The sequence below is a fragment of the Nothobranchius furzeri genome, chromosome 4 (genome assembly GCF_043380555.1).
Source record: "Nothobranchius furzeri strain GRZ-AD chromosome 4, NfurGRZ-RIMD1, whole genome shotgun sequence".
In the NCBI taxonomy this organism is placed as follows: domain Eukaryota; kingdom Metazoa; phylum Chordata; class Actinopteri; order Cyprinodontiformes; family Nothobranchiidae; genus Nothobranchius; species Nothobranchius furzeri.
Window position 1 is genome coordinate 52270476 of NC_091744.1, and position 15097 is coordinate 52285572.

The 15097-nt window shown below is 43.2% G+C and overlaps 1 protein-coding gene across 2 annotated transcripts in view; it reads right to left on the reverse strand.

The window, feature by feature from the left end:
- The window catches only part of LOC107373665 (carboxypeptidase A1), a 39406-nt gene that overhangs the window by 18723 nt on the left and 5586 nt on the right, over positions 1 to 15097 (reverse strand). For both annotated transcript variants that reach the window (XM_015941800.3, XM_054732745.2), the window contains exons 5-8: positions 1667 to 1768; positions 1463 to 1564; positions 1270 to 1380; positions 1038 to 1128 (exon numbers count right to left, since the gene is read on the reverse strand). In XM_015941800.3, coding sequence (XP_015797286.2) covers positions 1038 to 1128; positions 1270 to 1380; positions 1463 to 1564; positions 1667 to 1768 — 406 coding nt within the window. The remainder of the gene's footprint in view (positions 1 to 1037; positions 1129 to 1269; positions 1381 to 1462; positions 1565 to 1666; positions 1769 to 15097) is intronic.

The window sequence follows — 15097 nt, forward strand, 5'->3', positions numbered from 1 at the left end:
ACTCTGGTTTTCAGTTCGTGCACACAACGTGAGCTAATTTGCATAATTGATGAGAAAAACTCACGTGACCGGAGATTTTGGAAAAATTTGACAATGTTGGAGTTCAGTAGGCCTACGAAAGGTTGGCCAAAACTAACTTGCAAATTTTTGAAAAGCCCTGTTACTTACAAAGACGATATATATATATTTAAATGTTGTTTTACATTTTATTTATTTACAAAGAATAACTCTGCCAATGTGCATTATAGATTGGGTGGCACACATTTTGGCAGCTGGAGCCACACAGCCTGATAAAATCTGTATCCCTCCATAACTTTTGCTGTGAAGAAGAAATCATCTTCAAAGTTACTGTACTTATTGCTTATACTGTGACTTATTTTGCAAATAAACTATTTCGTGATAGCAATGCCAATGTGCATTATTGGGGGGGCACACATTTTGGCAGCCGAGGCCACACAGCCTGATAAAAATCTGTATCCCTCCTTAACTTTTGCTGTGAAGAAACCCTCTGCAACGTTACTGTAGTTACTGGTTATACAGTGATTGATTTTGCAAATAAACTATTTGGTGATAGCAACGCCAACAAAAACAAAGTGTAAACCGAGTGTAAATTCACTGGAGAGCAACGTGTTTCCATGATCACGTCTGGTTTTACAGTATTATAGTATCAAAGTATTTTTCTACACACAGTATTCCCAGCAGGTTGTTCCACACGGCACATTACAATGTCACAAAACTAATATAAAATTAATCGAGCCTGCTGTTTTCCAGCTTTTACTCTTTATTGCCTCGACTGCAGATCAGTGACAAGTAGCGTACAGAACGGAGCTGGTCCTTTTATTGTGTTCATTGAGTTTCTTTACTTTACTTCATGGTGTGTGAAAAGTTGTGAGTTTCTAAAATATGTAGCTCAGCAACAAATGAACTGAGATTGTTCAAAAAATAACAAATCGAATTATACAAAATCAGATCAACCCCTTTTGGCTTTTTCTTTACAGCTCATCGTTACATGTGTTAGAGTTAGAGAAGGACCTCACCTCCAAAACCAGCATCCCAGTTCCTGTTCAGGTCTATGCCCACACATCTGGAGTTAGACAGAAGCTTCCTGTTCTTGCGCCACATGCGGTCCTGAAAATATTAGACTTTACTCCCAGTTTCTTATTGAAATCGGATTTCATAACCCAGATCATTCTCATTAGCAGTTTATAAACTGCAATTCTTTATGACTCTGAGACTAAAATACTGCTGCTGAGTTAAACTGAGCCTCACGTTTGTGTGGGTGTAGTGGTATCCATCAGGGTTGACCACAATCTCCAGGAAGATGTCCATGTTGTTGAGGACGGCCGTGACAGTGGGGTCGCGTCTATAGTCCTTTACTATCTAGTGACATAAGCAAAGGTCAAGGTGTCATTACAGTAGGTGTCTACAGAGACAGAGAAGTTAGATAAACATATCATGTGACCTTCTTAGCGAACCAGATGCCGCTGGCCTGGGTGACCCACTCTCTGGAGTGGATTCCAGTGTCGATCCAGACAGCAGGACGGTTGGTTCCACCAGTGCTGAACTGAAAAAAAAGAAAAGGAATGTTTGCAGTAAGACACCTGGGTTTATTAACATTTCATTTCAACAAAAAAGGCTCTTGATCATCCATGTCTGTTAGCTGCACCTTGAGCACGTTCAGTGGACGACCTTCAGAGCTCTGACCAATCACAATCTTGCTGACCAAGTTGGGATTCTCAGCCACGAGCATGTCCTGGAAAGTGTAGATCTACAAAATAAAAAAATATTACTAACACACTTTAACCCAAAGAGATGCTTGCCTCCAGAAAGCTGTTCACATGTGACTCTTGAGGAAGTGCTTGTGGCAGGCACCTGCAAAGGTCAGGGTTGAGGTCAAACACACTGACAGACACGATTCACATAGGTAGCTGAAACAACTCTGGGTCAAATAGACCCCAGATGAGCACAGTGACGGTTTTACCATTAGACGTAGGTGGGCGGCTGCCTGGGGCCCCCTCATGTTGGGGGGCCCCCTAGCCCTGACTGCTGGCACCCCTCTGTTAATGCGAAAATGGACTATTACTTCAAGACGCAGATGCACCAACAGGAATTGGTAGTCATTCCACTCCAATCCAGTTGGTGGCAGTAATGCACCAAATTGTTGTTTGCCAAGTGCCATAAGACCACAAATAAGAAGAAGACGAGAAAGCAGAAAAAAGAAGAAGAGAAGCCAGAGTGTTCGTAACAAAACTCGAAGTGGTAGTCAAAACATGACATGGAGTTATCCTAGTGGCTCCAATAAGAGAAAGAAGCAGCTTGCTTTAAAAAAGCTTTCATCTTGACTTCTGAAAGTGACGTCGTTTTTCAACGTAAACATCAAAAGGAAGCAGAAAGGAAAGACAATGGAAAATGTTTAAAGGGAGGAAAACATAGACCGTATTTTCCAGACCGCTACTTTTTTCCCACGCTTTCAACCATGCGGCTTATAATGAGGTGCGGCTTTACAGAAGATTTTCCTTCACCTGCCAGAGGGCGCTTTAGCAGAAAGTGAAACAAGTGGAAGTCAAAAGTGGAAATGGAAGAAAGTGCTCATTTTAATTTAGCACATGCAAGCAGCCAGCACGACGAAGAATTTGTTTCAAATCCATACCCCCTCATCATGGTAACTACATGTATGAGTTCATATGATGCCGCATTTAAGTAGAAGAAGAAGAAGAAGAAGAAGAAAATATCATTTCTATAGTGCCTGTCAAGATAAAAATCACGAGGCGCTTCACAAAAACAAAACAAAAAATTGTACAAATATAAAAAGCATTTAGAAAATGTTTAAAAATATATTTAAAATGAGCAAAAATAGGCAATTGGGATTTAAAACAAAAAATGTTAAGAAAGAGAGAGTGAACAGGAAAGAGGGAAATCAGTGGATCCTGAGGAAGGTGGAATAGGTGGGGGGAGCAGAATAAAGAGAGAGGTGAAGAAGGTCATACAAAAGCCAGCCTGAACAAGTGAGTCTTCAGCTGCTTTTTAAAGGAGACCACTGAGTCCACTGATCTCAGGCTCAGGGGGAGAGAGGTCCAGAGTCTGGGGGCCAGAGCAGCAGATGATCTGTCACCTTTGGTCCTTAGCCTGGTGCTGCACAACCAGTAGGCTTTGATCACTGGACCTCAGGGACCTGCTGGGGGTGTAGGGACTAAGAAGATCACCAATGTAAGATGGTGCTTGTCCATGTAAGGCCCTATAGACCAGAACCAGGATCTTGAAGTGAACCCTGAAGTTGACTGGCAACCAGTGAAGCTGGAGGAGAAGCGGGGTGATGTGGGTGTGTTTGGAGGACTTGGTCAGAAGCCGAGCACAGGCGTTCTGAACCACCTGTAGACGGTTCAGGGAGATTCTGCTCAGACATGTGAAAAGAGAGTTACAGTAGTCTAAGCGTGAGGAGATGAAGGTGTGGATAACTGTCTCAAGTTCAGAGCGAGACAGAATGGGACTCAGCTTAGCAATGTTCCTGAGATGGAAGAAGGAAGAGCCAACAAGAGAACTGACATGAGAATCCAGGTTGAGAGCTGGGTCAAAGGTCATGCCAAGATTCCTAACAGAAGCTTTGGTGTGGGAAGCAAGCTGACCAAGAGAGTCTCTGACTTTGGTAACCAGCTTGTCTGGGGTACAGATGAGGATCTCAGTCTTATCTTCATTCAGCTGAAGAAAGCTCCCACCATCCAGGTTTTGATAGAGTCTAAGCAGGTGTGTAACAACTGCAGCTTAGACATCTCATGGGGCTTAAAGGAGATGTACAGTTGGATGTCATCTGCATAAAGATGGTAGGAGATTCCTTTGAAGGAGCTCAGGATGTGCTGAAGAGGAAGCAGATAGAGGAGGAAGAGCAGAGGCCCCAGCACAGAACCTTGTGGGACACCATGGGTAAGGGAGGTGGTGGAGGACCTAAACTTGGAGACGGCCACAGAAAAGGAGCGCTCAGAGAGATAAGAGGAGAACCACTCCAGAGCAGATCCTGATAGGCCTACCCAGTCTCTCAGCCTCTCCAGTAGCAGGTGATGGTCAACAGTGTCAAAGGCTGCAGTCAGGTCCAGCAGGACCAGAACAGAACAGTCCCTGCATCACTGTGAGTCAGAAGGTCATTAGAGACCCTAAGAAGAGCTGTTTCAGTAGAATGAGCTCTACGAAAACCTGACTGGAAGCTATCATAGATGTTATTTTCATCAAGAGCAGCTGTGAGTTGTTTATCCACAACTTTTTCCAAGATCCTGGAGATGAACGGAAGTTTAGAGATGGGTCTGAAGCTGCTATGGAGAGAGAGGTCGAGACTCGTTTTTTAAGAAGCGGGTGGATTACAACGTTCTCAAAGTAAGCAGGGACCTGACCAGAAACCAGAGAAGCATTAATTATAGAGAGCACGCTGGGGCCGATGGACTGAAAAGCACTTTTAAACAAAGATGAGGGTAAGATGTGGAGGGGGCATGCAGAGGTCTTCATAGAGTTAACTAGTTTGGTTAACTCAGGCAAAGAAACAGGAGCAAAGCTATCTAGGATGACGGGCCTGGTTGGAGTCGGGAGAGGCAGCGATAAGGCTGAAGGAGAGATGCTAGATCTAACCTTATTGACTTTGTCCACAAAGAAAGACAGAAAGTTCTCACAGTCTGTAACAGAGTGGATGGCGGCTTTAGGAGAGGCAGGAGAGACGATGCTGCTGATGGTGTTAAACAGCACCTTGGGGTTCCCTTTGCTCTGGTACACCAGGTTGGAGAAATAGGAAACCCTAGCATCTCTGACTGCAGAGTTAAAGGATGTCAGAAGATCCTTTAGGTGCAGCAGATGGACGTGGAGATGGGTTTTCTTCCACAAATGCTCAATTTTTCTGCATTGGCGCTTCAGACTGTGAAGGCTGTCATTAAACCAGGGAGTAGGGTTCACTGCAGGAACTGATCTGGTTCTGACAGGACAGATGTTGTCCAGAATGGAGAGGCAGTGCTCGTTAAACTGAGAAGTTAAGGAATCTGGGTCGTTATCAGAAGAACAGGGTGGATCAAAAGCAGCAGAAAAATTGCTAGCTGTGCTCTCATTAAGAAAACGAGAACTAACCATACGGCGAGCAGGAGGTGGGGACGCAGAAACTGACAAGTTAAAGAAAATGCAATGGTGATCTGAAATATAAACATCCTCAGGACAAACACTGTCAGCATTTAGACTCAGGGTAAAAACAAGGTTCAGAGTGTGTCCCTGGTGTGTGTGGGGCCAGAATCATGCTGGGTAAAGCTGAAGGAGTCCATAAGGCTGGAGAAATTCATGGCAAAGTGATCAGAGGGATCATCAACGTGGATGTTAAAGTCACCAACAATCACCAGTCTGGACAGCTTCACAGTGGAGGATAGAAAGTCACTAAACTCCTGAAGGAAAGAACTGTTTGGACCAGGTGGACGATAGACCACAGCACAGTAGAACGGGTCCTTATGCCCGACTTTAATCAGCTGCAGTTCAAAGGAAGCAAAGTGACCAGAGGTTGTAGAGCTACATGGAAGATGGTCTCTGAAAACAACAGCTAGGCCTCCACCATGACCAGAACCCCGGGGCTGGCTAAGAAAAGAATAACCACTTGGGCAAAGTTCAATCAGAGCAGAATAATCAGATGTTTGCTGCCAAACTTCAGTCAGAAAAAGAAAATACAGGTTTTTAGACAGAATTAGATCATTGAGCAGGAAGGACTTATTGTTAACAGAGTGGGTATTTAATAGAGCCATGCTGAGTGAGGAGGAATCAGAAACTACAGAAACAGCTGTTGTTAGTGGACGTAAATTAGCAGGGTTAGATCCACGGTGTTTATAAAAACCACTTATGGAGGGAACAGGAGGAGAAACCACTGAGGAATGAGGATAAACCGACCTTTAAAAACTTGGACGGATGAACCGCGTTGCAACGCGGAAGTGGCGCTCAGGTCACCAAACAAAGGACAAGAAACTAGAAGATCACGCCGATGTTTACTAGATAAACCACGCTTTAAGAGAAGTCTTATTCTCACCTGGATTCCTGCTCGTTTACCTCTTTTCATTCGACGTTTTCCCGGGACCGGACAAACATAGCCGGAGGCGGAAAGCTCGGGACCGTCGATTGGTTCCGGGCCGGTGCGCCACTCAGGTAAACAAACAGGTTGGTACATCCTCGGTGCATCTTGGGCGATTGTGAACGAACGGAAGGACAAAAGAGTCTGGCGATCATAGGAGATGGTAGCAGGGACACTACTGAAGAGGATTGCAGACAGGAGCAAGGTGGAAAAGAGGAGGTTAGTGGAGAAAAGTTTGAAAAAGTGGCCGGTGACTGCGGCTAAGCCAAGCACAGGCGCCATCTTGTTGCCGACCGGAAGCGGAAGTTAAAATGGCCATTGATCTGGCAGTAAAGGAGGGAAACAGTGCTGCCGCACGTAAACTTGGCATGAATGAATCCATGGTTCTGCGCTGGAGACGGCAGCGGGAAGAACTTGTTCAAGCTAGCTTCACCCGGGGATGATGACAGCAACACGGACAGCGACAATGACATCGCCACAGAAAAGGTATGTGACGAAGCTCTTCTGAGGCTGTTCAAGTCCGACACTGAAGAAGAGGACTTTAATGGCTTTAGTGCGCAAGAGGAAGATGAGAGTGAATGACTCCTTCTGGTAGGCAAGTGTGTTTTATTTACTAACCAGGCATGTTTTGTGTGCAGTTTTTATTTTCTAATCATCCAGGGCTTATTAATGCTGCTATAGGCTTAGACTGCTGGAGGACACACTGGCCACTTTTCACACTCTACCACTTTCTTCTGCAATCTGCTCTTTAACTGTATTATGTTCTGCTATTTCAGCTGTTAACTTTATTTTCTCTCTAAGTGTTTTTCTCCCCAGAAGAAGCTACAATGATGTTCTGCTGAGCTGTGGTGGCCTCATGGAGGGGTCCATCGTCTAGCACACTGCTGCTAACCACTTAAACTTTCTCCCTCTCCTGATAATAACTTTTTGTTTCCTTGACATTGAATGTGATACTACTAGTTTATCCGTTTAATTATAGATCCACTAGGATAAATACAATAAATGTTATCTCTCACCAAATAGAATATTTACTAAGACATCACAATATAACTATAGACACATTACTTTTTGTGTGTGTGTGTGTGTGTGTGTGTGTGTGTGTGTGTGTGTGTGTGTGTGTGTGTGTGTGTGTGTGTGTGTGTGTGTGTGTGTGTGTGTGTGTGTGTGTGTGTGTGCTCTGTCTTCTCGATTCCCAGTGAGTCGTGGAGGATGGCTGCTTATACTGAGCCAGGATCCTCTGGAGGTTTCTTTCTGTTAAAAGGGAGTTTTCCTCTCCCCTGTCGCTATATGCTTGCTTAGTATGAGGATTGTTGTAAAGTCACTGACTAGTGTCAGATGCAACCTGCTGGGTTCCTTATATAGGAAACTTTTTTCTGATTAGCTTAATGAACTGACCTGAATTGGAATGTTTATTATGTGAAGGGCCTTGAGACGACTCTTGTCGTGATTTGGCCCTTTGTAAATAAAATTGAATTGAATTGAATTAATGCAGTGTCAGCGCTGTTCTTTTCTTCTAAACATGCATGCAAATTACCGGTAATAACGTGTCAGTTCCAGGGCCGGATTTAGCCAGCCCTACAAAGGGGGGCAGGTAGATTATCCGGGGTGGGGCTGGGGGGGGGGGGGGGCTTGGGACACAGGCTTGTTCCCTATTGGGGCTACATTCATATCTATCCATCTATCTATCTATCATCTATCTATCTATCTATCTATCTATCTATCTATCTATCTATCTATGTATGTATGTATGTATGTATGTATGTATGTATGTATGTATGTATGTATGTATGTATGTATGTATGTATGTATGTATGTATGTATGTATGTATGTATGTATGTATGTATGTATGTATGTATGTATGTATGTATGTATGTATGTCACGGCTGCCAGCCATGAGTGAGGAGCAGGATCATCCAGCTCCAGTGAATCAGCCTGACACTGCCCCTCCTTCTCCTCTCTACCGGGCTGCTGAGGAGCACAGCTGAACTGAATCTACCTGATGAAGCAAACACCTGCATAAAAGGGCTGTGCCTTCAGCAGTCTGGGAGGCAGCAGTGCAGGGGTTCTGCTGTCCTCCAGATTTCGTTTGGTTTAACCCCTTTTTGTTCGTTTGTTCGTTTGTTCGTTCGTTCCTTCGTTCCTTCGTTCGTTTGTTCGTTCGTTCGTTCCTTCGTTTGTTTGGATGAGTTTTTACCTAAAAGTTTAAACTCTTGGATGATCCATAAGGATCTTTTGTGTGCAGTTTGTTTTTAAGGTTAACTTTGTCTGTGGCTATTTTACTGACCTCGGTTTTAAACACCTTCCGTTGTGGTAAAGCTTTTAAAATAAGTTTTTACCAGGTGTTTTTAGTCAGTACAATGTTTGTAGCCTTTTATCAACTTCAGGATTTTAAAACACCTTTGTTGCAGTAAAACTTTTAATATAACTTTTAATATAAGTTTTAACCAGATGTTTTATAGTTGATGATTTGTTGAGATGTTAACCTTTTAGAGATCGGTTTGCTGTGTTTTGATACCTTTCTGTACAAATAAACCCATTTTAAACTCCTCCACCAGTTCTTATGTTCTCCCCATCCTTCACACTTTTAACATCTCATGTCGGGGACGTAACTATCTATCTATCTTCCTTCTCCTGGCACTCACAGAGCACAGACGCTTCTGCTTTGCTCCCTTATCTTTTTCTTCCCAAGGCTCTTTTGTCCTGTCTGCCTACAGAGCGCTTCTCTGCATTTCTTCTGGAAATCCCTATTTTTCATAAATGGATTTAATTAATTGGTCATTCAACACGATTTATAAGATTTTTTTCTACGATGAGAACGGAGGAGGGGGCTCCCACTTGCCCTCACGGGACACACGCAGCGGGATATATGCTCGATTCCTGGAAGGAGTGGAAGGTTGTAAGTCTCTCCGCTGCTCATTGAGGATGTCGAAGATATGTGGATATTTGGCCTGATGATTACTGGATTTCTTCTGATTGGAGTGGGAGGATATCTGGTTTTCTGGAAAATTGGGAAGACGGGAGCGATTGAAGGGCGACCCGCACCCATGGACAGCACCGTCCGGGTGGAGACCTCACAGACTAGGACGTTACTCGAGGTGAATCGTAAGCTGGACAATGTCTTAGCTGTGTTACCGGTGTTAGTGCGCAAAATGGATGTCATCTCGGAGAGGGTCACCGGACGGTGTGGAGATGTTTTATAACTCGAATTGGCTTCACTGAAGGACTGGAATGACCAATTACAGACTGAAGGCAGAGGGGAAAATTATCTCTGCCTGACCCAAACACAGTCTTGTTATCCTAATCTGACGCCAAGGCAGCCTTGAACTGCCAACAACAACCCCCACGAAGGAAGGAATGCAGACAGTTGCTGTGGAAACCCGTCCCTGCACCCCCCACCCCCCACCCCCACCCTGCCTACAGATTGTGGACTTCTGCATAGCGATGCCATCAATCTGTGGGAACTCAATGTGCTCTGCGCTTCTCCCTCCCTCCTGCAGATACAGCTGGCTGAGCGCTACACATGGCAGCTCACCCTGGAGAAACAGGATCCCAGAACCCCCCCCCCCCCTATCTGAGTCTCATGTTGTGAATGTTGATATTCGTGCTTATATGTTTGAGTTGTTTTTTTGCATAGTACAGCTACGCCCTGTCGGGAGTAACTCTGGTATGCCTTTTTTTTCCCTCCCCTAACTTATCCTTATGTAATTCCCTTTTCATCTATTAAGGTAGCGCGACCCGTGTTGCGAATGACCACAGTCACCAATTCTTGTTAAGTGTCTTGCCCATGTATGTCTGATCTCTGAATTGTGTGTACTGAAAGTCAATTTCATTTCTCTCTATGTCTTGCACATGTGGTAGAAATGACAATAAAACGACTTTGACTTTGATCTATCTATCATCTATCTATCTATCTATCTATCTATCTATCTATCTATCTATCTATCTATCTATCTATCTATCTATCTATCTATCTATCTATCTATCTATCTATCATCTATCTTTTAAATTTTTAATGTTTTTATGCCTTTAATCTATTTTATCTATCTAATCTGTCTATCCTTCCATTTTTTATTTTATTTATATATTTTTTATTTCTTTTTTAGAATTGTTGTTGTTTTTATTTCTTTATGGCTTTTATCAGTCATTACAGCATCAGCTATCTGCTTTTCTGTGCTAAAGTCCTAACAAACCTATCCATATCTAGGTCTGTTGTGGCCTTCTTGTGAGCCAGAATGACTGCATTTCTTTTTCTCTCGTGTAGCGTAGTGCGGCGTAACGGGGTAAGAACACGAGTCAAAGTGGAGAAAGAGCTCTCGCATGATGCTGCTGATATTCCAATCACAAGGGAGGTCACATACATATGATGGAGCTGAGGAAAAGCATTCTTATACCCGTGTAGATATTTGCAAATGGTGGAGAGGTCTACAAACTCTACACTGTTATCATCATCAGTCTTTTTGAACTCTTTCTCCAACATTATTTTTGCAACAAGAATCTCATTGGAAAGTTCCTCACTGTCACTTCCTGTCATTTTCTGCAGAGGACTTATGTCAGGATCCAGAAGAGAGGGAGACTGAGGTTGAAGGCAGTTGACCACTTTCATGAGATGGAGATTGCTTTTGGAGAATCTTGTCTCCATCTCTAGAACGACTATGTCAACAATGTTGAGAAGAGCTCTCTTCAGAGCCTGGCTAGGAGTTGTGGAGTCTTCTGTGTGGCCCACGGTGGACATTACAACACTACCTGTTAGCAGTGAGCTTGTTTTTCTTTGTCTTTTAGCAGCTGGTGCAGGTGTGCTGGTTAATGTCCCACTTTCCTCATCTCTCATCTGCTTCAAAGCCTGCAGATATGCACTGACTACCTATGAAGCACAGCACAGGCCAACAGAGTGAGACTGCAGCATAGAATTTGCAGACTTCAAGGAACCCAGAACTTTTAGGAGGAATTTTCCTATTTCAAAGAAATTGTGCCTCCTTAACATAATCAACAGCCCTGATGCCTCTGTACAGATATCAACAGCAGCAGCTCTGTCCTCTGTACCTCTGACAGGATACTCATAATAGCATCCTGATTCTCCACAAGGCACTTGGTTCCATCATGATGGCTTATCCACCTGATCTCCAACAGTCGTTTCAGGGAGGGAACGTCATAGTTCTGTGAAACATAATGACGGTGGAAAAATGAGTGTAGAGATCCTGAAAGATCAAAAAAGGTTTTTTCACATGGCTCTGCCTGCATTGCATGGACCACTGCCAGGTGCAGCTGGTGGTTGTAGCAGTGGATGTAGGGAACATCCTTCCCTACCGTCTTCTGTAGTAAGGCCTGAACCCAACCCCTGACCCACTCATGACAGAAGCTCCATCAGAGCACTGACTGATCATTTCAGCTGCACTATAGCCTGAGTCAGAGAGATGCTCAAGGGTTTGGGTGGTAATGAATTCAGCATTTAACTGACTGAGGTCAAGCAGACCGATCAGGTGTTCCTCTGGAATGCCATTACAGACAAATCTAACCATGACTGACTGATTCTCCACGTTACGGCCACCAGCCTGGTCACTTTGGATGCAGGAGCCAAGATCACCCAGCCCTGGTGATCAGCCTGACACCTCCCCTCCTCCTCCTCTCTTCCAGGCTGCTGAGGAGCACAGCTGACCTGAATCTCTCTGACGACCCACACCTGGGATAAAAAGGCTGTGCCTGCAGCAGTCTGGGAGGCAGCAGCATGAACGTCACTAGGTTTGAGATATGGGGGTGCTTAGCCCCAGGAGCTTGACCTTGAACGTTTTTTGTCACACCCTGCAAAAACTTTGTCAATTAATTCATTATATGAAGAACATTTAACAAAACCTATTATTTTATCACTTTCTTTTCCTTTCCTACCTATGTGCATTTTCTCTCTTCTTTTTATAAAAAATAACAAACAGTTCATTAGTGGGGTCTATGTTGAAGAAAGATTTTATGTAAGTCCATTAAAAATTAGATATGTTATATTTCCAAATAAAGCTATTCATTTCAGTCTACTGCACTTAACAGAGGGAAATGTTGTAGTCATTTATTTAATTTGTTTAATTAAACTTGTTTAATTATAATTGTTACTGAAATGTGACAATAAAGGACAAATTAATAATTGTCAAACTTTTATTCTGCCAAATGAGTGTGCAGTTGACAGTTTTAATATATGAATAACACTGCTATGATATGGAATAAAGGAGTATGTAATTAACTATTACAAGACAAAATAACAGTATATATAAAAATATCCAGCAAGTAGTAGAACTTATAATACAGAAAGTCAACTATACAGATACAACTTGACATAAGGTTGCAGGTCAGATGATAATTATAGTTATTTTTTTTCTCAAGGTCTCTTACCTGTTCACTCCTAAATAGAAAACTGTTCAATTTTGCTTGGAAACTTTGTGCTCAGGTAAATGCTCATAACGATGCGCTCGCCCCTGTTTTCTCTGTAGATCACTGACCTCGACCATGCAGATCTCCTGGTCTCTCTCCTGTTCCTCACTCACTCTCTTAAAAAATCTTCGTATATCCATCTAGCCAACACATTGAAAAACATTTTCAATTTCTAATGCCAAGACAAATGCTACTATGCCATTTAGTTTTCACTCACAATAATTGAAACAGCCATTGGTGATAAATGGGACAGAATATAGACAACTGTTAGCCTAATATAGCCTATGTTTGGTTGCTCATGATGATGGCATTTTCCATAACGTCACATTAAGCTGCCAAAATTTATGTTAAAGTTAGACGAGTACAATATCTCCTTTCTTTCCCATAGGTAAACATAGGAAATATTAAGCAACTGACAACCCACATGGAAAGAATTCATATAAACATATAGGTTTTAATATATGTTTTGATGTAGCTTTTGAATATATGTGACATATATAAAACTGGCTGTTTACTATATTATAGATACATATATGTACCTATAATATTATATATATATATATATATATATATATATATATATATATATATATATATATATATATATATAATAGAAAAAAAATGTAACATAGAAAAATGGTCAATAATATACACATTCGGCCATATTCAGATTCAGGTTTTAAGTGTGGAGTGATTTTTGTGCCACCAACTGGAGCGTGCAGTGATCAATCTGCAAGAGCACAACCTGCTCTGTAGTCATGTGCAGCCCTCTCTCTGCATGCTCAACTCCATCTCTGCCTGCACAGATCTCTTCCTGCTGTTGCTCAATTTGCAATTTTTAAAGCAATGTAGCCTCTCCGCCAGCCAATCAGACAGCTCTCCATTATGCAATCAAAGCATGTCCAGGAAATACTGCCAGGAAAATTGCACTTTTTTCAGATAAAGAGGACTTTCTATAATTACATTTACTGTAAATCCTCTAATACAGGCCGGTATTCAATTAAAGGCCGGGTCTCCAATTTTGGCTGGTGTCGGAGTCGGTGGAGGTGAATAATGGCCGGTCTCTTATTGTGGCCGGGTGGAATGTGGTAACAAGCAAGTACGGGGGCGGTTGTGTCATCGTCTCACTTTTGATTTGCCAGTGATAGACCGCGAGGGTAACTTTAACCGTGCGGAGACGAAGAGGAGGCGAATATTTGATATCAAGTTCAAAGAGAACGTGCGCTGCAGAACACTGGGGAGCAGTAGGGGTTGTATGAACTAGTCACTAGTCGACTTCACCGCTCTATAGTGACTTTTTATGCCTGTCATCGACTAGTCGCTGTCACGTGATAATGACCGGCAAGATGCAGCCCTCGGAAAAGACAGCAGCCTGCTGTCAGCAGGTGACAAGCTCCTGCGCTGGGGGGGGGGGGGGGGGGGTGACGCGCTGTGCCAGAGCGTCGGTACTGACACGCGATCGTTCAAGTCGGTTCATTTCCTTTAATGTTTTCTGTCTTTTATTTGCGCCTGATGTGTTTCGCTGCTGTGGAGCTGGGCACATCACCTTGTCCTCCGGTGACGCACCGATCACTGATGCGGCCGCCAAGCAGGGAGCACTCCGCTGTTTTTGCGGTCGGTAGATCTGCCTCCTGAGCACGGCAGTAACAATCAGGTGTCGCCACCTCAAAAAATTATTTAACATGCGATCGTTCATGTCGGTTCATTTCCTTTGATGTTTTCTGTCTTTTATTTGCGCCTGATGCGTTTCGCTGTGGAGCGGGGCACATCACCTTGTCATCCGGTGACGCACCGATCACTGATGCGGCCACCAAGCAGCGAGCACTCTGCTATTTTTGCGGTCGGTAGATCTTTTAGAACTGCAGTTCAAAGGTAACTCATGAGGTGAATATATATGAACCCAGGTAGCAGTTTCTCTTTAGGACTGAGAGGAGATGCAGGAAGATAATAAACAGGCAGGACAGAAAAATAGTCAAATAAAAACAAGTTAGTTTTTGTACCTGGTGGTTGCAACAAACAGACACCACTGAAGGTAATCAGAAGTGAGGAACAGAAAATGAAATAATTATTTTAATGTTTAGAGCAGCAGGAACTCCGAGAGGCTGCAGGCGCATCAGTGAGTTTGCGGCCGCTGCGCAGGGGGAGGGGGGAGAGGGCTGAAGCAGAAACTACCGTTGTTAAAAGATATGTGTTTAACTTTGAAAATGTGGGCGCAATTTTAATTGTCAAACACTCCAGCGGACCATTAGTTCATTTTGCTCAAATAGAAATAGAGGCCTGCCTCTAATACTGGCCCTCCTTCCAATAAAGGCCTGGAGCTTGATGAGCTTGAGTCAAATACAGGCCCGGGCCTGTATTAGAGGATTTACGGTAATTAGGTTGATTTACCCTCCTCTTTTCCTGGGACATTTCCACTGTTCACTTCCTTTTACACATCAAAGGATCATTTTTGTCTAACCAAACAGAGAAGAAACACTTTATATGTTGAAATTAAAAGTCCTCTTTAACTGAAAAGAGTGCAATTTAACAGTTTTAGGAATGGGCAATGTGTCTTTTCTGGAAGTCAAATATGGTCACCCTAATCATGACACATGAATTACAACAAAGTATTT